The sequence below is a fragment of the Manis javanica genome, chromosome 9 (assembly GCF_040802235.1).
Source record: "Manis javanica isolate MJ-LG chromosome 9, MJ_LKY, whole genome shotgun sequence".
Lineage (NCBI taxonomy): Eukaryota > Metazoa > Chordata > Mammalia > Pholidota > Manidae > Manis > Manis javanica.
In genome coordinates this window covers 89,958,163-89,984,436 of record NC_133164.1, presented here as the reverse complement: position 1 = coordinate 89,984,436, position 26,274 = coordinate 89,958,163, and the positions used below count along the sequence as shown (strand labels likewise).

Here is a 26,274-nt window from a genome sequence, read left to right as displayed (position 1 = left end):
GAGTTAGCTGAAGTTTCCATCCCTCTAATCACACCAGTGCTTCAGGCAAGGAGCCCTCATCCTGAAGCCCAGAGGGTCCTCCAGCCACCTGCCACCTCATTAACATAAACTCAAGTTAGGTGACAAGTTGGAAAAGGGCTTGTTATGAATAACAAAAGATGTTCCTATCACCTCTCCCAGGAAATCCCAAGGGTTTTAGGAACTCTGGCACCAAGACCAAATAGATAAAGCCATCACAGTACCACACCCCCCACCCACCCCAAGCACTCCAAGTAAAACAAAACACAAGCAATCAAATCCCTAAACAAAAGCACTGACCTTTCATTATTCTAATAAGACAAAGATGATAAAGCATTAAGAAAATGAAGTATATAAGAAGCTAAATTAAGGAAAACTAGAAATAAAATGGAAGTAAAAAATGAATTGATAAACATATCAAATCTCTCTATAAAAACGATTGATAATCCAAAAGCCCAATCATAAAATCAAGCAACACAGATTTATAAAACTAACTACCACAAATAATAAAATGCCACAAATACAACTACAAATAATAAAATGTAATACCACATTATACATATCTGGAAATGGTATTCAGCCATATGTTTAAGTAGTAAGTGGAATCAGGAAAAGTATAATGTAAAACTAGAATGGATGTAACAATCAGTAATGTGTTATATTAAAACATTATTGAAGAAATAATAGAAGTTATTAAGGAATTTATTTTTAAAGGGATACTTAATGAGTAACAAAATACTTTTGAATGTTTAATGAATGATACCTTAATTATCTTAAGCGACTTGCTGCTCCCCAAAATGTAAAAAATATTATTCTGTTAACCAACTCATTTTTCTAAAAATATCACATTTCTAAAGCCCAGTAAGGCCCCTGAATATTTACATTTACATTTAATTATGTTATTTGCTAAATTACACATGTCATATATATAGTAATATATATGTAATTTATTAGCAAGTAAAAGCTAAAAACACTGGATGGAGAAAGAAGGCCTCAATTCTGTTCCTCCTTAAAGCCCAACTATGTACACTTATACATACTTATTTTATCTGGATCCATTTACTACTACAGGACAGGGCAGATGTATATAAAAAATTATAAAGTCTAATGGGAGAAATAAAGAGTGACATGAATAAATGAAGCAATATCCTCAGAAATGAGTAGGAAATATTATACATATAATATTAAAATTTCCCTGTGATATACAGAACCTGACAAACTGATAAATATGTGTGAGAAACAAGTGGATAAAAATACTAAATAACACATTTTTAAAGGAAACAGTATTTATTATATTGAAGATATATAAAATCAAAATCATCAAAGCTATGTTTTCATTTAAAAATATCTATAAAATGTAGAATATAAAAATATCTCAAAAATGGGTTCCATCTATCTTGAGGATTTAATTCAGTAATAGGGGAAGAAACACCCTTGAATCAAAAGTAGTAATGTTCCTAAATTACAGTAGTTATCAGAATTAAACTATTCCTGTATCTTACACATGTAGAGATATAAGAATAAGAGTTTTTAAAACATAAGTTTACAATCTAGAAGAAAATAGTCTGTGTGTCCCAGTTTGGTCAGAGATAATTTTTTTTTCTTTAGAAATGAAGACTGTTTTAACAAAAATGTGCATATGTTCAAAATTCCACAAAATGTAATGACATTCTCAAAATGAAAGTAATAGAAGATGGGAAATACATGATAAATACCACTTCTTGTACAGAACTTGGGCAAATATATATGGAAGTATTTCTCACTCAAAAGTCATCACACTTGGTTAGATCAACAGTTTACATTCAAAGAAAAATAAGATAGTGTATATTAATATAGCAAATACCTTCAGTAGGACTTCATTGAAGCATCTTGGAGATATAATTCAAATATCATAAAATTCACCCATTTAAAAGTATACAATTCAATGGTTTTCAGTCTATTCATCGAGTTGTACAACCATTATGACAATCTAAGTTTAGAATATTTTTATCACTCCAAAAAGAACGTGTATTAATGGTTATCCCACAATTCTCCCTCATCCGCCCTCATCCACACAAGCAATAATCTCTTTTCTGCCTCTATACACTGTCCTATTCTAGAGATGTAATGCAAACAGAATCAAACAACAGACGTTCTTTTGTGGACGGCCTTTTCTTAACCTGTTTTCAAGGTTCATCCATGCTGTACCATGCATCCTTTTTTGTTGCTATTATGCCATTGTATGGTTTACACATTTTGTTTATCCATTCACCAACTGACAGACATTTGTTTCCACACTGGGTTATACGGTAAATTCATATTTAACACTTTGAGGTACTGCCAAACTGTTTTCCAAAGTGGCTGCACTATTTGGCATGCCTGCCAGCAATAAATGAGGATTCTGCTTTCTCCGCCTGCTTGCCTCCACCTGTTCTTGGCTGCCTGGCTGCCTTCCTCATTGGAGCTAGCCTGGTGGATGTGACACAGCATCTCACTTACTTCTGATGTGCATTTCTTCATGACGACTTGTGATACTGAGCATCTTTTCATGTGCTTGTTGGTCATTTGCCTATCTTATTGGGGAAAATGTGTCTTTAGAGCCTTTGCTAATTTTTTAATTGGGTTATCTGTCTTTTAATAATTAAGTCATAAGATTTCTTTATATATTCTGAATACAAGGTCCTTACTACTAAACCTGTAACATGCAAATAAATATTTTCTCCCATTCTGTGGGCTGCCTTCTCACTTGACAGTGTTCTTTGCAGCACTAATGTGTTTAATTGTGATGTAGTTCAATTTACCTATTTCTTTTGTTGTGCTTTTGATGTCATGTCTAAGAAACTATTGCCTAAGAGTTTTATAGTTTTAGCTCTTACATTTAGGTCTACGATCCATTTACATTAATTTTTGTGCACAGTGTGAGGTAAGGGTCCAGTTTCATTCTTTGGCATGTGGATATTCAGTTGTCCAATTTGTTGAAAAGACTATTCATTGCCCATCCATTTGCCCTTGTCAAAAGTCAATTGATCCATAAACATAAAGGTTTATTTCCTGACTCTCAATCATCTATAAATCTACTCTTACATCAGGACCATACTGGTCTTCATTACTTTATAATAAGTTTTGATATGAGGAAGTATGAGTCTTCCACTTTGTTGTTCCTTTTCTAGGCTCTTTTGGCTATTCTGGGTTCCTTGAGTTCAGTATCAGTTTGTCAACATTTCTGCAAGAAAAGCAAGCTGTAATTTTGAAGGGAATGCATTGAATCTGCAGCTTAATTAATTGAGTATTGCCATCTTAATATTGAGTCTTCTGATACATAAGCATGAGATGTCTAATCAGTGACATTTGAGGAACCATAGTTAAACTGCTTTAATTTGCATCATTATGGAAAACAAAAGAAAAATATGCAGCAGAACACTGCTGTTGATACCATGCACAAAAGAATGAACGCTTGTGTCCTGGCCATCTCATGGGTGTAACCCCTTGTCATTTAGCAAAAGCTACAGAGCTGTTCATACTCTATGATTCTCATAATGACACCACTAGAGCTATAACCTAAGGAAATAACTCAGGAAATAAAGAAGGACCTATTTATTGTATCATGTGCTATGATATTCACGGCAGCACTTGCTATCACAGTGAAATGCTGGGAAATACTATGGAAACAACAGTCAAATATCCCCAAAACAATTCCCCAACAACAGGGAAATACCAAATGACTAACACAATGGAAATCTAAATAGTATGCATATCAAGTATTCATAAAAACTATGTTGAGGGGCTCTTTTTGTCCCCTCTGAGCCAGGAGCTCTATTCTCTCACTTTATCTCTAAATAAAAGCCTGTACCTTGCTCTCCTAAAAAAAAAAAAAAACTATGTTGAACATGTTAATAGTAGATTTGTAAACAAAACTGCATAAAGTCTCATATGTGTATATTGAAGATCACAAAATAATTTGAAGTAAAACAGCTTAGAATTTAAATATTGTTGGTTATTTTTATGAAGTTGCTCAACATCTTAAATCAACTATTACGTATGTGTTTCAAAATGAGAGGCCCTTCACGACACCTGTAGCCCAAAGAAGGGCATGTGGTGACCACCCACTTCCATGTGACTCAGCATTAATGCTGCTCAGTAGCAGCCTCGGTTTAGGAATCCCTTCACCCAACTAACAATAGATTTTGCGCTTAGCCCCTGCCCTCAGGACTAGGGCTACCACGGGCAAGGGAAAGCTCAGCCTTTTCTGCACACATAGTGAGCTAAGGGATAAAAATTGTATTAAGTTTCTACTTGCTTTTCAACCAACAGCCTATACAGACAGAGTTAAAAGGAGAGCCAGGTTAGCAGTTAACCTATTAGCAATTCAGGGTACTGTCACCTTCTTATTTCGGCAAACAGAGTCATTATTAAACCATACGATATGATTTATCTTGCTGGAAGGTGATGACAAACACCTCCTCCGTGTCTCCTACACGGGAGTAAAGCAACCTCTATCTGTATACTTCTAAGAATAGATGGCGACCTTATTTTTCTTGCTGCCTGAAATAAGGAAGAGAACCAGGTAGGATGGAGGAAGACTGCAATGAACAGAACCTCAGAGCTTTATTTCTCTCCTCGTGTTGCCTTGTTCCTGATTCTATAAATAACAACATTACATCATGCTGGCAAGGCACACTGTTCAAATACAAGAGGCAGGCTTGCTCTTCAACAGATGCACAGAAACGCTGCTCAACAGCTCTGATAATGTCAGTATGCTCCGGAGATGACAGAACAGTCCTCCTCTGGGCTCGGTTCTTCTGCGCTGGCCCCCACCCGCCACGACCCCCACCCGCCTCCTGGCTCTCTCCTCCATCTGATAAATTAATCACCACAGGGACCATCCTCCACTGTTCTGTTCCTGCCACAATCAGGAACTGATGGGCTAAAAAGCAACACAGACCTCCTACTTACTCTGTGGAGCACAAATGATAAATGTCATTTCATTGTAATACAAGTACAGAGAGAAAGCCCCGCAAGCCAATTCTGAAAGGTACCTCACTCAGGCGAAGACACCGGAAGCGACGGGGCGACAGAGGGGGGGGGGGTCCAGAGACGGAGCACAGGCACACCAGGGTGGAGGGGTAAAAGCCCTTCTGACAGAACTTCACAGGCCATAGGGAATAAGCAGAAGCCTCCACAACCTTCATGGCAGAAGACAGGACACAGGGGGACATGGATATGGTACAGCAAGGTCAACCGTCAAAGCAGTTCCTACAGACACTGTTCCCAGGGAAAGGAGACCACATTCTAGCACAGACCTTTTTCAGAAGGAAGGGGAGGGGGGAGGAAGTGTAACACAGAAGGGCAGACAAGTCAGCAAGAAGGATGTGTTTTCAGATAGAACAAACAAGGCAGCTACGAATAAGAGAAAGATGGTAAGGATGGATACACATGCATGCATACACTCACTCACTCACTCAGTCACTCACTCAGTCACTCACTCAGTCACTCACTTACTCTAACTTCTTCCGTGTGGCCTGTAGGCCTGGCACAAGCTTCCACTGTATCCTCATGAAGTAGGACTGTGATTGTAACTGTTTGACGTGAAATTATGGAAACGTGCCTACCGGGCTGAGCTTGTGTGGCTCATGCCTTCTCATCTCATGTCAGTACTCCCAGCAGTGAGCAGAGACTTCATTTACATCCAGCTGCTTTTTACATCATTTAAATTTATTTAATTCATTTCTTTAGAGTCACATCATGGGCCAGCAAGCCAGAATTGGAATATCTGACTGTACCCTCCCTGAAGAAGCTGTCCTCTTATTTCAATCGTGTCATCTTCTCTAGAAATAGCTTCAAAAGCAGGTTCAAGTGTCACACCAGAAAAGCGGATAGTCCTTCAGAACCAAACTCCTTTCTCAACAAAGCAATAACGTCACTCACATTGATCAGCAGACTTCCTGCCAACAGACTCATCTAGTCATTCAGTCATTCATGTATATACTAAGAAGAGCCAATCTTGTGCTAGGCCCAGACTTTTGTTCCCAAAATCCAAACCCAAAGTTTTAAAATGCCAGCTTGCAGGACATTCAAAAAGTATGGATTGGAGCTCAAAAGACAGTTTCAAAATAAAGGAGTTCTCAAAATGCTTACATAACAGCAACCTCATTAGAATGTTCACCAACTTTTATTCATTCAAATATTTGAGCATTTAGAAACATATAAATAGACTAGTATTAAAAATCAATTTCATTACTAGTCACACCATATAAAGTATGCATACGAAAATATGTGCTGTACACATAAAACCAAATACATGTGCATGTAACATACTAAGTAGATAGTTAAAACTTTAGTGGAGGAAAGTTGTGCAAATATGCACTGTTCAGAGGAAAGAAAGACTAGAGAGAAATAAAAGTAGGCTCTTGAAATATACACTTATCCCCAAAACTTTAAAAATAATCAAGAAAAATACTTACTAATGGACTTGTCACCACCATAAGTTTAACTGGGTGAAAATTAATGAAAAATACAAAAATTCACACCCCAAATTGATATTATCCTATAACCCATGGGTCAACTTCCTAAGAGCTGTTTGTATGCTAGAAATCAGGGAAAAGGAAGCACAGACACTGGGGAGGGCTGAGGGCCCCATAGCTACCACCCCCCAGTTTGCCAACCAGGGCCTAGTTTTACTGACACCTATCAACACCAAAGCAAGTTCTTCCTCCTAAAAAGAGAAAAAAAGTGTTAGAGAATTTGATAACCCTCTTTCCCTGGCACAAGCATTCAGTAAGAATATGACAACCATCACACACTACTTAGATGGCGTTTATCCCACGCTAAGTACTGTGTGAACCCATTTATTCTTTGCAGCAACATGATGAGTCACGTGGGAGAAGTCAACAGGGATAGGTAGGTTGTAAGGGCAGCTCAGAAGGGTGGGAAAGCCTGGCAGTGGGTGGGAGTATGTGACATGTAGTAGGGAGTAAAGGAAATTCTGTGGTCTGGCCAAGATCTGTGCCTCAGTAGTCCCCAAAAGCAGAGGCTGCCTACCAGCCTGAGGTGCGTACCACCACAGACGCAGGATGTCCCTGCCCAGTCAGCTCGACCGCAAGCGTTATACAGGGGGGTGGCAGTGGGGAGGGTGGGTGGCTATACTTTAGATCACCCATCCCACATGGATTCCAAACTGTCCTGAACAAGGAAGGGGAACATATGTAAAACATTGCTCATGAAGTTCAAGAGAAAGCCCACGACCTAGAAATACGGAAATAACAAGTCCCTGAGAATGAGAACTCCCCGCCATACGTCACAGTCACCCTGTATGGGAGCAAGCGTGCACCACAGCAGCTGTTCAAATAATTTTGTAGATTCTGCATCACTGGAGAAAGTGTCAGCGTCACAAGATGCCCTACGATGCACCTGCCTGAATTAGAGCCCCGAGCATGTTCTGTGAGTGCTGATAGAGATATCAAGGGGCACTGTCTCTAACCTAAATACTTGAAAGAAAAAACACTCCTTGCAAGCCAATTCGTCAACTGAGCCCTGTGTGCTTTTACAAACTGAGCTGGGACCTTACAGGTCCTACACCAAGCCTTAGACAGAGCCCTCGCACAGCCTCTCTGGGCAGAGTTCCGCATCTGCAAATGAGGCAGCCACCTTCCGATTGCTTCCTCCACGGCTACTTTGGAAGACTCATGAAATGCTAATATCTGGGCACCCTGAGGGTCATACCAATAAAAATTCAAGTTAGCCCTAAAATCCCTTCAGCCTCTCGGAAGGGCTAGACAAAAACAATCCTCGGGTTTCATTTGGCCCTCAGGCTATAGCTCATGATTCAAGAGCAGAATTGATCGTTGAGTCTTTTTTCTTAACACCAAGTATCAGCTCAGTGGGCAAGCTGCTTGGTGGTGAAGGAGTTCCAACATCCACCACCCACACTCAGATCCTAATTCTCTCCCCTAAGAGATGGAATGCCTGCTAAGAGCTATGGTGTTGACTATGTACTCCCCAAAGAGTATTTATGAAAGCCCTTCAATGGTGCTGTGACTTCTCCATTTCTAGAACCATCCCGAAACACAATGAACAACCACTTTAAGAATTCACTCAGTCCCTACCAGGAATGAACCGTGGCACAGAACAAACCACACCAAATTAAGTTTTGGGGGAAAAAGTTACTATTTCAGCTAAAAGTCAAACATTTTTCCTCTCAAGTGAAGAATTAAAATGGAAAGCACAGCAAAAAATAAATGCTTACTTTTACTTTTCTATTTAAAGTTTCAAAACCTAACTCAGAGCATTCACTTACCAGCGCCTAATGCTATGGTGTCGTATAGGGGGTGTTATACACAGCTGGAAACTTCAGGCTCTCCTCTCCGGTCAGCAAATCCTTGTTGAACACTGAACTCAGGAGCATCGTGTTCAGTTATTCAAAATGTGGAATGCCTGCCCTTTCAGAAACGTACATGTAGGAAAGCACTTACCCGTACCCACTTCTGCTTCAGAGATGGTCACTGAAGTGAGAAGGCTTAGTCAATTTAAAATCTCTTTTTACAGTGTTATTTCCTCTTCCACAAACCCAAGGGGGTAGAGAAACTTTAGTAAATGGAACGACTCTCCCAACATATAGAACCATAACCCTGAGCTTAAAAGAAAAGAACACTAGCAAACAGACCAGATTGCACAGGAGATCCAAACTGTTTTCAAGACAGCAAGAGAAAAACTGGAGATATAAGTGAAGGCTCGTGAGCTTGAACACAACAAAAGGTTTCAAGAGAATGAGAAGCCAAATAACTTGGACATGGGTTTAGGTAACTCAGATCCTGGTGGGCTTTCTGTACTATCTCCTCCTTACAAATTATTAGTATAATCTCTGAAGTACAACTTCCATACGTAAAGGTGAGGAGTCCTCAGCCTTAAGGAGGTATTTGTGAAGGAAAGGAATAATTCGGGAAGTAACACACACTCCGCTGCCACAGAAACACGGATGAACAAATTATCCCTGTGCTCAGGAAGGCATTCCAAGGCCAAAAGCTTCCAAATCCTTCCTGGGGTTTGCTGGGCGCTGACTCCTAGCACAGAGGAAGAGGTTACAGCCCACGCTGATCCGCTACTAACTAACTGCTGGTGAGGGGACGGGTGAAGCACCTGGCCTAACTGCCAACTGTAGGACTGACTTCTTCTATTTCACTTTTTTTCCAAATCCTCATGCCCTCAAGCCAGCATTCTGAAAAAAGCGGGGTGCGAGGGGCAGCAGAGCTCCTCCAAAGGCCAGGACACATTGTGCTTCTGGAATGAGACCACCTGGGCTCTGCTGCTGGGTGAACTTGTGAAGTCACTGGAAGCCCTCTCGATGCTCTCTCTTCTTTATAAAATGTAGATGGCAATTTTGTATCAATGTCAGATGCTGCTGTGAGGACTAGATGGGACAGCACAGGTATAAACCTGGCAAATGAGGCACATGAAAAAGTAATACTATTTCAAAGCTGAAGCTGTCCTCCACATTTCAGGTCCTAACTTGGGTATAAACCCATTGTTAGCCAAGATGAAAAATTTAGAAATAGATCATTAGTAATTCCAAAGAAGAAAAAAAATTTCGATTTTTGTGTTCTCCAACTAAGACACTTGCTAATGCTCCCCTGCCTCCTGAGGACTCTCCCCCCTGTTTCACCCACACCCCCTGCACAGAAGGTAACTTGACTAATATCCTGGGCTCCTGTAGCAATGATACAATGCAAGGCATAGGAATGAAGTGTCCCTGGGCCCTGTGATGTTCAGGTTCATTTTGACACCAGTCCCCAAGTGAGAATTATAGCTTTGATCAACAGAAGACTTTGTTTCACAAAGATGGGTGGAGAAGGCACAGTACCTCTAATCGTTGTATGCGTCCCTTGAAAAACATAAAGAGGGAAGAATTTGGATAAGCAGCTTCTTTTTTGAGAAGAATTTCCTTTGCTTCATCCAGGCCTGCTTTATTATCACTGCCATCCAAGGCAAAAAATGGGCGGACTACGGTATGATACCAGAGCAGAGCGAGTCTGAAGGAAGAGGGAGAGAAGTGTTCAGCAAAAGACTTACAATGTTTTCCGCTTTTTAAAAAATCAGTATGTGCTCCTCCGATAAACGCTCCTTCCAAAAAGCTGACTATGCAGTCTTTGAAGAAGTAAAATCAGAGTATCTTCCCCATTCTATCAGTATCTGGAAAGCTGCAGCTCTGGCATGATACTTAAATCAGCATACCCCCTTCTGTCAGGTAAGAAGAGAATAAGATGACAGAGGCATGTAGCTCTTCTGAGGCTTCTAGATGGATGGCTGAGGCTATAGCTGATGCAATCTCTGAATTCTGTAACTGACTCATCAGTGCGCAAATCAGAAACAATAACCAGTTACCAATAATTTACTGTCCCCTCATAATAAAACATTACTTTTTGCAAAAGGAAAACATTTTCTCCCATGTTCATAAGACTCAGTGTGCAAGCCTCAGAATCCAAATTTAAATATGGGAACAGCAGACACAAATTATACTAAATTGGGCCAAAATAAGTGAGAGGACCATAGAAAAGGACCTTAGCATGTTCAATTTAAAAACAAACCAATAATTACTTAAAATTCCCTTCAAACACATCCTTTCAAGACAAATGTCATGTTAAACTAGATAAACAAAATAGATTCACTGGGATCTGCTTTAATGAACAGACAAAAGTGTTTAACCAACACATCAAATATTTTTATGTAAATAAGTGCTTCTAGCGTGCTCATAAATTTGGTTCTTTTCTGGAGATCAGGCTAATTTACATTATTAATTCAATTCACTCCTTTCTCAGAAAATAAGATACGAATAGACAAATTATCATGAGTTACAAGTCTTTAAGTTCAATGAATAAAGGACCACTGTTTGTATAGTTTAATGAGTTTGGGGAGGCAGAAATATTTTTTAAATGAAAAGTTAATGATATTTTTAATAGCAACCAACTGATTAAGAGAGAACATCCAAATTCCCCAACATTGTCCTGAGTTGAAACAAAGCTCACTAAGCCTCTCTGTGATATCAACATTTTTTGGAAAAAGTTTGAGAAGTGGTATAATGTCAAAAGACATCTAGTGTCTGGTAAAATTACTCAAATTGCAAAGAAAGGGTAGCTGTTCACCAGATTGAAAAAAAAACTCTCATCATTTTTTAACTGATGGAGAAATGGGTGAATCCATGCTCTGGACAGTTACATGAGCTTCTCCATACTCTCGTCTAAATAATTGTCATTTACACTTAGACTGAACAAGAGAACTTAACTCAGTTTAGTTGACAAGCACAAACTATCCAAACCACATACAAGAGACCAATGAACCAACCAGAATCAAAGAAAATTATCCAACATGAGGATTCTCTACAAGAATAAAATGTTCAGAACCACAGAAAAGGCTTATTAAATTTGTATCCCTTAAAAACCAGGATTGTGAGTCTCAGTGACTGTGGTTAGGGTCACCAAAACTGCTTATAAAAATCCTTGGAGTTTGTAAAATAGGATTGCTTTCCCTGTTGAAAACACAGGACTCATGAGACTTAAGAACAATGCCCTCTTCTCTAAAGTCAGCTTATAAACACCACCGAAAAACACAATTCTTGGCACTGCATTGAAAGACAGAAGGCATGATGGCAGCGTGTCTACTAATCAAGCATTTTACCTGAAGTTTCCTTTAAAGGCTCTCATTGTTGGTTACTTACTTTCAACACTACATTATCTACCAAAGCATTGCAATATAGCTACTCACGTAGCTAAAGGGGCCTTCATGTCCTTACTTTCGCTTGCATACATCAGTGAAGAAAGCCCCTGTAGGCGGTCTCCAGGAAAACCCAGCAGGTTGATGATTTTGAGAAGGTTGGGGGGCACCATGGATATGCAAAGGTGAAAAAGGCCATATCCAAAGCTCACGGCACCTTTCAGCCTGCTCAGAGATTCCTCAGACACCCCTTCAGCCACAATGTGATTATCATTTGCAGCGTCAGAAGTCAACGGCTCTTCAGTTAGCTTCTTCTGATACAGCTCCTGGAGGGCATTGATGTCCAGATAGCATTTGTTGTAGATCTTCCAGGCTTTCCTGAGGATCCACCCACCTTTTATATATGCTATAAAGGGAAGGGGAGAAAAGCATGAAAAAAATAAGCATTCAACACAATTTCCTATATGAATGATAAAGGATTTTGCAGAATCACCTGAAATTCAGGCAAAATGCTAAAAAAAAAACTATAAAAAACATCATCTATTGCAGGTTGCTTTCTTTGCAGGGCTTATTCTTCATTTGCTGTTTCTTTTTTACTATGCTGGATGACCGCTGGGCGAGAACGCCGTATCTTTTGTTGGCTGTGTGCCAAGCTGCTCACCCAGGAGCTAGGGCACAGTACATAATATATATGGGATGAAAGCATGAACGAATTAATGCGAGCACACTAGGCATCAGTGGATAGGACTTTCCTTCCCGTGCTCTGCGAAACATGAATCTCCACCGCACCTCTGCACTATTGTTGCGCTTTCCTGATAAACTTCTCTTACAACTCTTAACATCGATCACTCTGAGTTACACTCCTCCAGAGCAAATTCTAATTCTCTGCTAAGTTTGTAGCCATGCACTAATCATGGCAACTTGCCAAAAAATACAACAAGCAAACAAAACTGTTGGGTGAACAAGCGGCTGGTTTAGTAACGACAAAGTCATTAGTGTCCACTGCAGAAATGCAGAGTCCGCCATTTGCTCTACCTAAGGCCTATTGTGTGGCTTCACCACTCGCTCGGGTAGCTTCTCCAGTAGGAAATCATAGTGCTCACCCACTGCACCAGCCTAGAGACCCAGTGAAAGAGGGTGACAAAGAAGAAACTACTTCCCAGCAGAGGGAAAAACTGTTATTTTGTAAGTTGCTGCCATTCGTCCCCTTTGGGTCAACTTTCCTTAACACTGTCCCTCTTGAGAATATGGGCCACAAAGAAGACGTAAGACATGGGATTTACCCCGCTGTGTGCCCCACAGGCTACTCTCACCCAAGCCTGTGAGTCCTGCCTCACCTCTCCATCCATGAACATGTTCACCTTCTGAGAAGGAAGGGAAGGGGGAGTCACATTACCTGTGCTTGTCTGAGAGCACCATCACATGTTTGAAAAAACGTCTTCTGTGGGGAATTTGCTGTGAAATAGTTCTCTCATAACTGCAGAAGAGCTTTTTCACTCGGCACTGTTACCAAGATGGCACCAATATTGTGCCCCCACCCCCTTTGGTGTTACCTGCTCGAGGGGTGAGTGAGGGCCATCTACAACACACATTCCCAACAAGGTCTGTTCTACAAAGATTACCCATTAAAAAATTTTCTAAGAAATGGATCCCAATAAAGAAATCAAGTTTTTATAGTTTAATAACCCAGTGGGTTCCTGAAAGGCAAATGAAGCACATTTTTGGTTATGCTTGCTTGTATGAAACATTGAGCTACTCACAAAGCAAATGATCACTACATACACCTCTTCGAACCTGAGGTTTTCATGTTTCCAGAATTTCAGTATCACATTCAATAAATGATATGCCTTCAGGAAGAACCAAGAGTGTTAAAAAAATCTATGCTGAACAGGATTAAATAATTGATTACATCAACCTATTAGGAGAATGGGGTAAAGGCCATGATGGTAATTTTTAAAGAAATACATTGGCCTCATTAATAAAAGCAATGCGAAGAACACCTGAATGTCCAAGAGGAACTGGTTAGATTATGGTACATTCATATGATAAACTAATATGTTACTATAGTTATATTTTGAAGCTAAGTTATACAGAAAATACGTAAAATATTATCTAAGAGGGTAAATTAGGATGCAAAGCACTATAGATTCAATTTTGTAAAAGAAATATAGAGAAACATAAAATACATTAGTGATAGTGATTTTTTCCCAAGTGGTAGAGATTACTTGCTTTCTTGCCTTACTTTTTTTCTGTATTTTCCAAATATTCTATAAAAATATTTAATAGTTTTTAATCAGAATAATTTAAAAAATAAAAAGTACTAACTGATGATTCTAAATTCCATGAGGGCAGGGAGCATGGCCACTGTTTGCTCACATAACGCAGTGCTTAGCACACTGATCCACTCAATAAATAATTATGGAGCATATCAATGAATGAACAAATGAAGGACAGATATATTCACTTTTAAAATTTTGATATGCTTTTAGACTTACATAAAAGGTGCCAGATTAATACAAAGAATTCTCAGATACCCTTTACCCTGATTCTCCAAATATTTTACTACATTTGATTTATCCTCTCAACAGAAATTTCCATAATGGCTAAAATTAGCTGCTTAAGAAAGCCCTTGATTGTCCAGAAACAGGAGTAAAGATCACAGCAAACACCAGAGCTCCTGTCTTAACCCAAGAGGTCTGACAGCTCCATTGCTTTTATATATTCATCATGTGGAGCTTCCAATGAGGGATTTTATATTACTGCATTATAGAAATTTCACTCAAGTGATGAGCCCTCTACCATGTAAGTATTAGCGGAGTCCTGAGGTGAGGATTAAAGAGAAAAAAGAAGTAACAGAACCAAAGCAAAAGGCAAGAGTACAATCACAGAACAAACTTAAAAAGAAGGATGAATTTCAGGCAGTCCAAATTTTGGGGGTCAAAATAAATAATTATATTCTACTTCTGACTTGGGCCAGACAGAAACAAAACATCCTCAAGTATGACAGAGAGGGAGAAAAGGGTGGGAAAAACTAGTTTCTGGTAGTCTAGAAATAAAAGTGTATGTGATAACTTAGTAGCAATATATCCTTCTTCATTTAAGTTTGGGAGAAAACATTTTTTCTGACTGTATTTTAGTTAATTTCCCTTTTGAATTTTCATTTTTTTCAAGTAAATCCTATCTACCAAAGAAGCAAGTTTCTGTTGTTTGTATCCCAGAGACAAATAACCACATAAGTAGAAGAATTAGTGTTAATGTTAGACACAGTCTTATATTCAAACTATTAGAGACGCCAGATACTAAAGCTACAAAATTCTGGAAAACATTTGTCTTAGACAAACTACTTAAGAAATTAGTTTGTGACACTCACTAAAGTTTGTTAAAATATAGGTCATTCAAATATATTAGGATATGTTTAGCACATGTTCAAGCCTTCAGTAATAATTTACTGAGAAACTCAAATTTGAACCAGTTATATTTCTCATTAAAGGTTATTATCACAACTTGATTCCCCCAAAGAAAAAGTATTATCTATTTATATATATTTATACATATAGCATTGACAATTTCTCTAATTATGACAGAATTATCTTGAGACACAAAGATGAAATACAGACTTTGGGACTAAAATTATTCTACTGAATGTACATTAAGCACTTGTGGTTTCAATTTCCCAAGTAATAAATCAGTATCATGCCTCCAAAGAGGCGCCACATATTTTCAAAGACTGAATGAAATATGAGGCATTCTAAATAAAATATATCACCAATGTGTCCACTGAATTTTGAAAGCCATTAACAACAATGCTTCAGCTTACCTGACAATTCTTGTTTTACAAATGAGAGCACAGCCAGGTAAACTTGACAGTCAGCTATGATTATCTGCCTTTGAAGCCGATCAACCATAGAGGGGGTGGACTTTCGGACATCAACCTGTTTGATGGAAACAAAGTACATAACGATAACTCAAACTGAAGAACAATACTCCTTCCAAACACCTATTTCTTTACTGTGCAATATGATTTCACATAGGAGCTGTAAAACAGGGCAGGCACTGAAAGCCACAACTGAATTTATACTATGAGCCTGGCAGTTCTATATTCCCATTAGATATGGCTTTGTTTTCTTAATAAGACAACGCTCAAGAGCACTGTAACTCAGAAACAAATACTCCAGGTAATAAAGTGTGAGTTCAGGGGAACCCAGAAGCCAACACAGAACTTCAGAGTTTTACCTTTTTTTAAACAGTTCTTGCTTATCCAAAATAAAAAATCATAATAGGTACAAAACATCCCCCAAAGTAGAAAACTTGAAAGCTGATTTGCAGCCATCTTCTCTCAGGTAGGACTAATAGAGCATTCGTACTTTTGGGGCACACAACTGAGATGTGAGGGTCGAAAACTGATTACATTTCAGTTAAGGGGAAAACACACTGGAATTAAAAACTAGCTTTGAATGACCCACAGACTGAACTTGAAATTGAAGTCGTACTTCTACGGTGACTACCTGTATAAAATAAGCAAAAAGGACAACCAGAAAGCCCCACATCTTATAAAATGTTGATCTTTATCATAAAGAACGTTTCTAAGTGAAAAAAAAAAATCACTGAAATAGAACACTGCATTCTTAATACAATGTAAACTTGAACAAAATAAACCAAATTGTTTTCATATGCTTTTACAATGGTATGAAAAATGATAAGATTTTTGCAAACATGACGATGGTGTACATAGTATGGACAACAGAATGACCTGTTTCCCTGTTTTCCAGATTAACATAATCCCTCATGGTCACTGTTGCTCCAAATCTACACCCAGAACTCATTACTCTGTTTGTTTAGGCAAATGTCAGCCTCCTGATGCTTCTGTCTCTTTGTGAGAACATCCACCATGCAGGGTTGGTGGCAGAGCTAATGAGGCACTATAAGTGAAAATTCTTCTTAGAATGCAAGGCCCCATTACCAATGTTAATTATTAACCTATGTGCTGGGCGTGGTATTAGATACAGAGGATAGACATGTAAATAAGCTTACCGCCTAATGAGGGAATTCATTTACTTACTACCATGTAATGCAGCAAGTGCTCTGATGGCTAAGCACAGAAAACCATGGGAACAAGGAGCAGGCAGACTCACCAGGGCCTGGGGCTCAGGCAAGAGTTGGAGAAAATGACACCTAGGAAGAACTAAAGAATGAGTAGGAACCAGGTCAAGAGGTGGGAGAATGTTCTAGGCAGAGGAAAAGTAAATGCCAATGAGCCACATTAAGGAGTTTGAACTTTACTGTAATGGCAATGGCCAGGGGTGGGGACACTGGAAATGAAACCAGCTACACATTATTTGCAATTTAGCAGTTGTATTGTGAAGAATTAATTAAAGACTAGACTGGAGGCAGAAATGCCAGTGAGGGTTGTCTTAAGTACATGGAGATGGCAGCTGGCCTAGGGAAATGGCAGAGGATGGAGAGAAGATGAATTCGGGAGGTATTTAAGAAAAACAGGCAACAGGACTTGGTCACTGACCGAATGGAGGGGTTGGAGAGAGAGGAATCAAGGCCAACTGTGGCCCTTCTGGAGTGTCAGGAAGAGGCCCATCCAGGGTGCCACACCACAACCAGGGGCAGAGGTGAAGCAAACTGGACTGACACGAAGGAGCAGAAAAGGCAGGTGGCTCTTGCTGACTATGACCAACCGACGAGGTGTCAGCTAAATATGTGACATGTGTGAGACTCCAGGGCACTCCAGAAATACCAGAGGTAGGAGGATGCCTCTCCAAAGCCTAGTACTTTGCCTTGAAAGATGAAAGCAAATTCAGAAAGTGAATTACAATGTTATTGTGACTTCATTAGTAACGGAAGGCTGGTGAGGCCAAGGAAAAAGGACGTGAGCAGTTGAATTCCTGAATTAGGCCACAGTACAACGTATCTGGATTATTCATACAAAAGCCTCATTACCAAAGCCCTTGCCACATGGCCCATTATGGAAGATGACAATTTTAAGATAACAAAAGAACATCCAGTGAATGGCCCTAATGACTGAAGGGGCTTCTGTTGTTTTAAGAAACACTTTTTATTACTCAAAAACCGTAAGAAACATTTATGCTTTCAGTCCTATTCTAAACACCAAAACCAAGTAAAAGAGCAATGTTCTAAGTAAGTGGCACACAGTTCATCACCTAGAGAAAGAGTGCTTACATTCTTCTTAATTTTGTTCTTGATTGTTTCGATTACTCCAGCCTCTTCACTTTCACACAGCTTCTCTGTAGTTTTTAAGTCATCACATGCCAACTGCATTTTTTCTTCCTCAAATGTCATCATGGCATTCTTACAAGAAAGAAATAAGGAAAGAATGAATTAGTAAGTTTCTGGAAGTTTAGGCCAATTTATTACAACAAAACTCCAAACTAAGGGGAAGAAAACTATTTAAATTATCCATTGCCATAAAAGAATTAGAATACTACAGCACACCCTATTCATTTAAAAGAGCTATAATCTCAAATAGAAAGAACATATATTACACCAGCATGAAAGAAATATATGGTAATAAATGATTGTGCAGTTACTGTCCTCTTGTGTGTGTTATTACACACAATACCAAGAACCCTGTATATTTTCTGATTGGTCCACTTCATTCAGTTTATATAATAGTATCCCTTGCTCAATCAAGTACTGCAGAAAAGCTAATGAAACATAAGCCATCGGCGCTCTCTGAAAATCAGTCTTTTCAGGGACAAGAATTCCAATGGGTGCACTTATAAGGAACTCATTTTATATTGTCCGTGGTGAACAACCCCACTGAGAGCTTGTTTCCAGGTACCTGATCCTGGTACATTTTTTGAGGCCACATTTGACTGGGTAAGCACCATCCCTGCTCTGCTGAAAACCTGCTACTTTCACTTAGTTGTACTGAGGTTTCTGAGATGAATGGGGTATGGGGCAGAGACAGGACGCCTGGTTCTTGGACAGACGCAGCAAACTCACGTATCTAGCCCTCCATCCCTATCACATCTCACAAGCTCCACTGGCATTCTCGGACTCTACAGTATGAATACAACTTACTTTTTCGATTCTAGGCAAACCAGACCACAGCTGCCTTTGCCCAGCACCCCCGCCCCCTACCACACTTTTCTCAACCCTGCCTACCTGCTACCTCCTCTAACCGGCCAAGCCTTTGGCTGTGCCTCCCTCTTAGCCCTTGCAGTTCTGGGGGTACACATGTTACAATCCCCACCAAGTACTACCTTCCCTAAAGTCAGGAACTATGCCTCCTTGCAAACAGGCCTTAAAAATGTTGTTGTATTACCTAGCAGTAAGAGGAAATTAAGGGCATGAATGAAAACCCATGTTACGAGAAGCCAGCCAGCCGCCTGTAGCTGGGGACTGCCAGGCTGCGCACGACCAGACCATTTGTTATTAATTATCTTTCTAAATCTGGAGTCTTCCTCCATTTTACTTTGCTCCGTCTATACACAAGACTATTTCTTTTTTGCTCTTACACAATTCTATGGTAGTTTTTTTTAAAATTATGTGTTTCAAAGTATTTGTTGATGTTTTAAGTGTTTCTGAAAAATAAGAGCATGCAATTTCCTACATTGCCAATTTACTTAAAACCCAACTGCTACCTGCTCCCTCAATTCCTATAAAGTAATATTTGGAAATATAATAGTAACTGACAGACTAGCTCCATTAATTTGTCTTCCTGTCCATATTTATTCAACAGCTTTAGAACAAACTTACTATCCGAAGTCTGACTTTTTTTCCTTTTTTTTAACTCTAATGCAGTATTAATTTTTTAAAGGTCTTTCAATTTAATTACATGTATTTTAAGAAGGATTTTGGCTGGGAAAAAGGTCTAAAAATTTATTTTTAAAATAAGGGAAGACAGGGTATCTAATAGGTGTTGGTTAATAGGCAAAAGTCTTACTCCAGTTTAAACTCTAAAAGATCTGTACCTATGCAGCCAGTGGCTACTACTTTCCTTCATGCCAATACCTCTCCCCATATCAACTTACCAAAAAACTGACAAAACTGGCTCCAAAACTCATTAACGGGCTGTGATTTCTGTCAAGGAAACAAAACAGTTATTTTTGTTGAAAATTTTATAAATATTTGAAAAATCAGGATCACCATATATTCCTAACAAGTGGATAGAAGACGTTAAGGTCTCCAAGCCAATCAAATTGCCCTTAAAAGAAAGTCTGAGAGGCAAGGAGGTTCACTAGTCCATCTGCCAGGATAGAATCTGCCTCTGAGTCTTCAAAGGAAGGCCAACCAGAAAGTCAGATATGAACAGAGGTTGCCTTAGGAACAGATCTGACATCTACAAACACATGGCCAAAGGAAGATGAGTAGTATTCATTTTTAAAATGCAAAACATGATAACCTCACATCAGTCAGGATGGCTAACATCCAAAAGACAAACAACAACAAATGTTGGTGAGGATGTGGAGAAAAGGGAACCCCCCTACACTGCAGATGGGAATGTAAATTAGTTCAACCATTGTGGAATGCAGTATGGAGGTTCCTCAAAAAACTCAAAATAGAAATACCATTTGACCCAGGAATTCTACTTCTAGGACTTTACCCTAAGAATGCAGCAGCTCAGTTTGAAAAAGACATATGCACCCCTATGTTTATCACAGCACTATTTACAATAGCCAAGAAATGGAGGCAACCTACGTGTTCATCAGTAGATGAATGAATAAAGAAGATGTGGTATATATACACAATGGAATATTATTCAGCCATAAGAAGAAAACAAATCCTACCATTCGCAACAACATGGATGGAGCTAGAGGGTATTATGCTCAGTGAAATAAGCCAGGCGGAGAAAGACAAGTACCAAATGATTTCACTCATCTGTGGAGTATAAGAACAAAGCAAAAACTGAAGGAACAAAACAGCAGACTCACAGAACCCAAGAATGGACTAACAGTTACCAAAGGGAAAGGGACTGGGAAGAGTGGGTAGGAAGGGAGGGATAAGAGGGAAAGGGGGCATTACAATTAGCACACATAATGTCACGGGGTGGGGGGAGGGTGCCCAGGAAAGGCAGTATATACAGAGAAGACAAGTAATGATTCTATAGCATCTTACTACACTGATGGACAGTGACTGTAATGGGGTATGTGGGGAGGACTTGATAATAGGGGGAGTCTAGTAACCATAACGTTGTTCAAGTAATTGTACATTAACGATATCAAAATAAAAACAATTTTTTAATGCAAAACATGTTCAAAATTTTACACATAGAAAATGAGCATCATTTTTAGAGTAGATCAAAGCATTTTACCACTGAGCCAGACCTCACAAACTCATGCCACCCAAAGAACTTTAAGAATGCCTCCCTAGAGTCAGTCGTTCCCCCACTTAATACATTTACTGTCCAGTTATACCTGCAAGCCAAAAATGAAGCCCAAGCAAATTACCACCAACTCAATTTAAAGAACACAAGAATAAAAACATTCTGCTTCAAATTCACCACCAGTACACAACCCAAATTTCTATAGATTGCACTAAAAGGCATCACACATTATAACTGCCTTTCTAAATAAAAAAAATTACTGATTTTTTTATTATATAAATAATATATGGTCATTATACAAAGGGCAAAAACAATGTATTTATTCAATCCTCTATGGGAAGTTGAATTTGTGTCCCTAGTGTGTGAGGGGGTGGGGAAGTATGGGAGAACACACACATTACATGTATATATGTAAATGCACAGACATACATGTACCCAATGCTCAGATGAACATTTTTGTACATATACCTTTGCAGGCAAGTCCAAATACATTCTTGGGATAAACTGCTAGACAGAATCGCTGAGTCAAATGGTACACAGATCCATTTTCCTCTTGAAGTACAAAGTATGTGTATGTGTGTGAGAGGGAGGGAGGGGTGTTAAGAACTACTTAGAATGTTAACTTCTACTACATTGTTTTTCTGCTTACTTGGAACCCACTCGCATTCCACAATGAACAATAGCTTTTTTACGCCCACTTAGTAGGATAGCCTACAGGAAAAAAATCAGGTCAACTCACTGGCAAAGTATTTCCCACTAGTGCTCACACCCAACAGCACTCTTAACATCTTTGTCATCCTACACTCTGCACAGAACATGTTGGTTTTCCCATTCCGCAGGTCTACACGGACAGACATTAGAGGCTCCCAACCTCCTATGTAATTTGGTTTGTGTATCAGTGTCCTCTCTAGAATGCTATTTTCTGCCTCTTATCCCCCATCATCATGCCTCACACACAGCAGGCATTCACCAAGTACGAATCAGTGAAGAAATGATATAGAACTCTGCCTTTCAGGAACAGACATTTCAATCAACTGCTGATGAGCATGGCTTTCTCCCTTTTTCCCCTTTCCTTGCTGACATGTTAACCACATTTGAGAAATAAAAGAAACTGAAACTAGGGCCTAGTGTTAATACATGAGCTTCCTGTTCTGGACTAAAATTAGGTTCCTGAGCGCCGAAGCTCTTAATTATTCATGGTACCTTAGTCTATCCTTTGGTACTTCACAGACCATCTTGTCATTTAAGTGGACAACCAGCCCAGTGGAAATGATCTTCCTTCCTTAAATACTGTCTCTCTAAACTCCACAGCTTGTGGGCACAAGACTCTCGATAATGAACTCTCCTATGCTGCTCATCACTGGGTGTGGAAGAGCTTCATCTAACGAGGTTCACTTGTTTGGTTCACTTGACTTTTTAACTCAACATAATTCAAGTGATCTGACATTAATTTACACCATCTTAATCAATCTTGGCCCACAAATGTGTTTCTACATAAAGCTTTTTTTTCCATTTTGGAGGTTTGCAAATGCTCGTAGAGAGTAGGATAATAACTTCAAAATTGGTACTAGGATGGGAGGAGGAGGAGGCGCCTGGCTCACTTCAGTCAGCTCATATGGGGAACCAATAACCAGTGACCAAAACACAAGGGGAGGAGGGCATCATGTAAAGGCTGAGAATAAAGATAGCCTTAGACCAAAATACAAACCTTTCTAAATAACAGAAGACACATAAAAAAGGATGTGGACACAAGTGAAATAGACCACATAGCAAAAACCTCACTTATTCAACACAAGGGATGATAAAAATATACACATATTTGCTAATATTGAAAAAACAACGGTAGGATAACTGTATGTTTTCATATACAACAACATTATTATTTACACACTGCTGTAATACAAATCCTTTCTGGTTCCCAGACCCAATTTGAGTGCATGTGTGCAGGCGTCTTCCCACACACATACCACCAGGCAATTCTCAAACACCAGCAAGGTGCCCCAGAACTCAACTCAATTCTGATCACTGCCCATAGACGTCACCAGATTCCCCAGGTTAAGGGCTCTGGCCTCTAAGACTGCCCTCCAGCCCCAACTCCAGACCCCGGGCACAAGTCCCAGGCAGTTACCTGTGCTTCTGACCCACTGGCTACTGACTGGGTTCCCACCACCTCCCCTGAGGTTCAATCAAATTGCTAGAGCAGCTCACAGAACTCAGAAAAACACTCGTTTCCCAGTTTAATAAAGGACACCATAAAGGACACAAGTTAACAGCCAAAGGAAGAAATACACAGGGCGGGGTCCCACGTAAAGGAGTTCTATCCTCATGGAGCTTGGGGACCAGCTGGATGGCCCGTGGAAGCTTTCTGGTTCCCCAGGCATGGAAGCTCTCTCCCACAGAGAAGCAGGGTCCGACAGAACGCAACATGGCTTCTCAGGGTTTGGTGAGGCTTCATTGCATAGTCATAATTGGTCATCGGCCACTGGCTGATTCAGCCTCCAGCCCCGGCCCATGGGTGGGGTCCAAAAGTCTCTCCATAACAGGCTCAGACAGCCATTTCACCTTTCAGGCTCTGCAGTGTTTTCAGGAACTGTGGATGAAGACCAAATACACCTGGGAAATATATATGTGGTCATCTGAATGACCACATATATGTTTCTTACAACTCATTATATCACAATAACTCATAAATAAAAAAAAAATGGACACCTGTAAGGTAAGCAAGGGAACAGGGAAGAAAAAACAAGGATAGAAACAAAGCTTATTTGTATATACTTTGTTTTGTAAATTTGACTTTGTAACCATATAAATATTATACATCGTAATAATCCCATTAAATTTAATGCAATCCCTAGAAATAAGAAGTAAAATGAATTAAACGTACCTAAATGCAAATCCAATTGGTAAAATAACCACACAGAACAGAACTATTTCAATGACTTTAAAACACAGAAATTCGACATACATTCCTATTAGTAAATACCCTCAAAAACAAACCCCAAGAGATGGCAAAAAAAATTACATTTGTTTTCAGTAATCATCTTCTTCCTAATCAGGTGATACTGTTATTCTAAGTCTGCTGGGTGTGCAGTTTGTGTCAAACAATGCATAGCATAGGTATGTTGGTGTTTGTTGAGACCCAGGACCCCCAAACATGGATGGTATGTTAACAGTAGTAGTGTTCACAGTAGCCTCAAACTGAAAACTATGGAAATGTCCATCCACAGTAGAATGTTGTTCTTAGAGAAGAGAATGAATTAAAAATCTTATAGTCTAGAATGGGACCCGGATAAATAAATGAAACTCATTGTATTCTCATATTTTAAAAAAATACATGTTTCCTAAGTCTGTCTGCTGAAAAAGCCTAGAAATGATAACCACCCGGTAGCACTGAGCATGTCTAGCACCCTCTTTAAAGGCATTGAGAGAGACCACAGCTCCTTAAAGAAATGCCTGGCTCCAGGTCACGACAAGAAATGTTCCAGAAAAGCTTGGGGGTATAGCAGAAAGCAAGGAAGTCTTAAAAACTATTATGCTCTATAAGAGGCTCCCACTAGCCTAACATGGAACAATTTGATCACTAATGAGGGTAAAAACAACAATGGATTCAAATATCAAATGTTTAAAATCATAAATTCATAATGACGCTTTTAATTAAAAACAAAATACCTCACTGGTTGCCTATGGCAGATGCTAGGGAACCAACTCATTATTTTGAAAACTGATGAAGATGGAAAGAATAAGCATTTACCCTTTCTTTTCTCTATGAACTCAGAGTAGCCAATTAGTTTGGGGTTGGGGAGGTGTCTTTATAAAACTATCCTGGGCTAATAAATGAACAGCAAATGATAGATTCAGAATCTCTTGCTTTGCAGCCCCTAATGAATTAATGGATATAGGCAATGATCATAAAGACAGGGGAACATATTAAATACCATCATGCTAATACGACCAGCAACATCCAAAGCTGGGGAAATTCTATAGGACAAAGATCCTAGTTTCCTCAACAATAAAAACATATATGGGGGAAAAAAGAGGCTGAAAGGGAATCTCTAAAATAAAAGGCATCCGAACAACAGAGACACATAAAGACACATATAAGACATAAAATATATATACATACACATAGAAACACATACATACATACACACACTAGCAACAGTTAGAAAGTGACAATTAATCATTGATGATAGCACCAGCATATCATCTAAAGATAAATCTAACAAAGATGTGTAACACTGCTACATTAAAAATTCAAAACATCACTAAGAAAAATGAAGGCCCTAAATCAGGGTTTCTCAACAGGACAGGACAGGTAATTCTTTGTTGTGGGGCCATCCTATATGCTGCAGGTTATGGAGCAACCCACCCTGTCCTCTACCTACAAGACACCATCGGCACAGAGCCACCCTCCCCAGAAGTGGGGCAACCAAAACATCTCCAGACAAAGTCCTCTGGGGGCAGAATCGACCCTGGCTGTGAACCACTAATCAAAATAAACAGACAACAATCTTAGGCACTGAGAGGCTGAACAGAGTAAAGCTAAAATGTTTATTTATCTTACACTGAACTACTGTTTCAATGTAACCCCAAGCAAAATCCCTGGGTGGGTGTATGTGTGCTGAAAAGTAGATTCTAAAACCTATATGGAAAAGCAAAATACTTAGCATAGGCAAATCAAATTTGAAGAACAATAATGCCAGAGGCCTACAACACCCTATATCAAAACTTAATTACGATTTTCTGTTCACTCATAAGAGACTGAAAAAGGCAAATGACAGACAAGGAGAAGATACTTGCAAAATATGTATCCAGCAGAGAGCTCATTTCCAGAATATGTAAAGAAAGTCTATGAATCAGTAAAAATGACTGACAACCCAGGAAAAAATGGGCATTAGTCTTGAATAGGCACTTCACCAAAGAGGATATCCAAATAAGCATATTAAAAAGTGCCAAAATGCATTCCTTATGAGGGAAACACAAATTAAAACCACAATGAGATACCACTCACTATATTCTCATCAGATTGGCCGTACTTATAAGGACTAACAATACCAAGTGCTAATGAAAATGTGGCGAACTGGAACTCTCATGCATTGCTTAGCAATATCTACTACAGCTAAACATATACCTACTATGTGGTCCAGGAACTTCATTCCTGGGTATATATGCGCAACACAGATGAATTATTATGTCCCCCAAACATGGATGGTATGTTAACAGTAGTAGTGTTCACAGGAGCCTCAAACTGAAAACTATGGAAATGTCCATCCACAGTA

General features: G+C 39.3%; 1 protein-coding gene across 4 annotated transcripts in view; it reads right to left on the bottom strand.

Moving 5' to 3' along the window:
- The window catches only part of TTC39C (tetratricopeptide repeat domain 39C), a 104,912-nt gene that overhangs the window by 31,281 nt on the left and 47,357 nt on the right, over positions 1–26,274 (bottom strand). For 3 of the 4 annotated variants that reach the window (XM_073212906.1, XM_017646891.3, XM_073212905.1), the window contains 5 exons: positions 19,704–19,752; positions 17,887–18,015; positions 15,515–15,629; positions 11,749–12,103; positions 9,851–10,019 (listed from right to left, as the gene is read on the bottom strand). In XM_073212906.1, coding sequence (XP_073069007.1) covers positions 9,851–10,019; positions 11,749–12,103; positions 15,515–15,629; positions 17,887–18,015; positions 19,704–19,752 — 817 coding nt within the window. Of the gene's footprint in view, positions 1–9,850; positions 10,020–11,748; positions 12,104–15,514; positions 15,630–17,886; positions 18,016–19,703; positions 19,753–26,274 lie in introns of those variants that run through there. The other variant, XM_073212907.1, reaches the window with a different exon arrangement.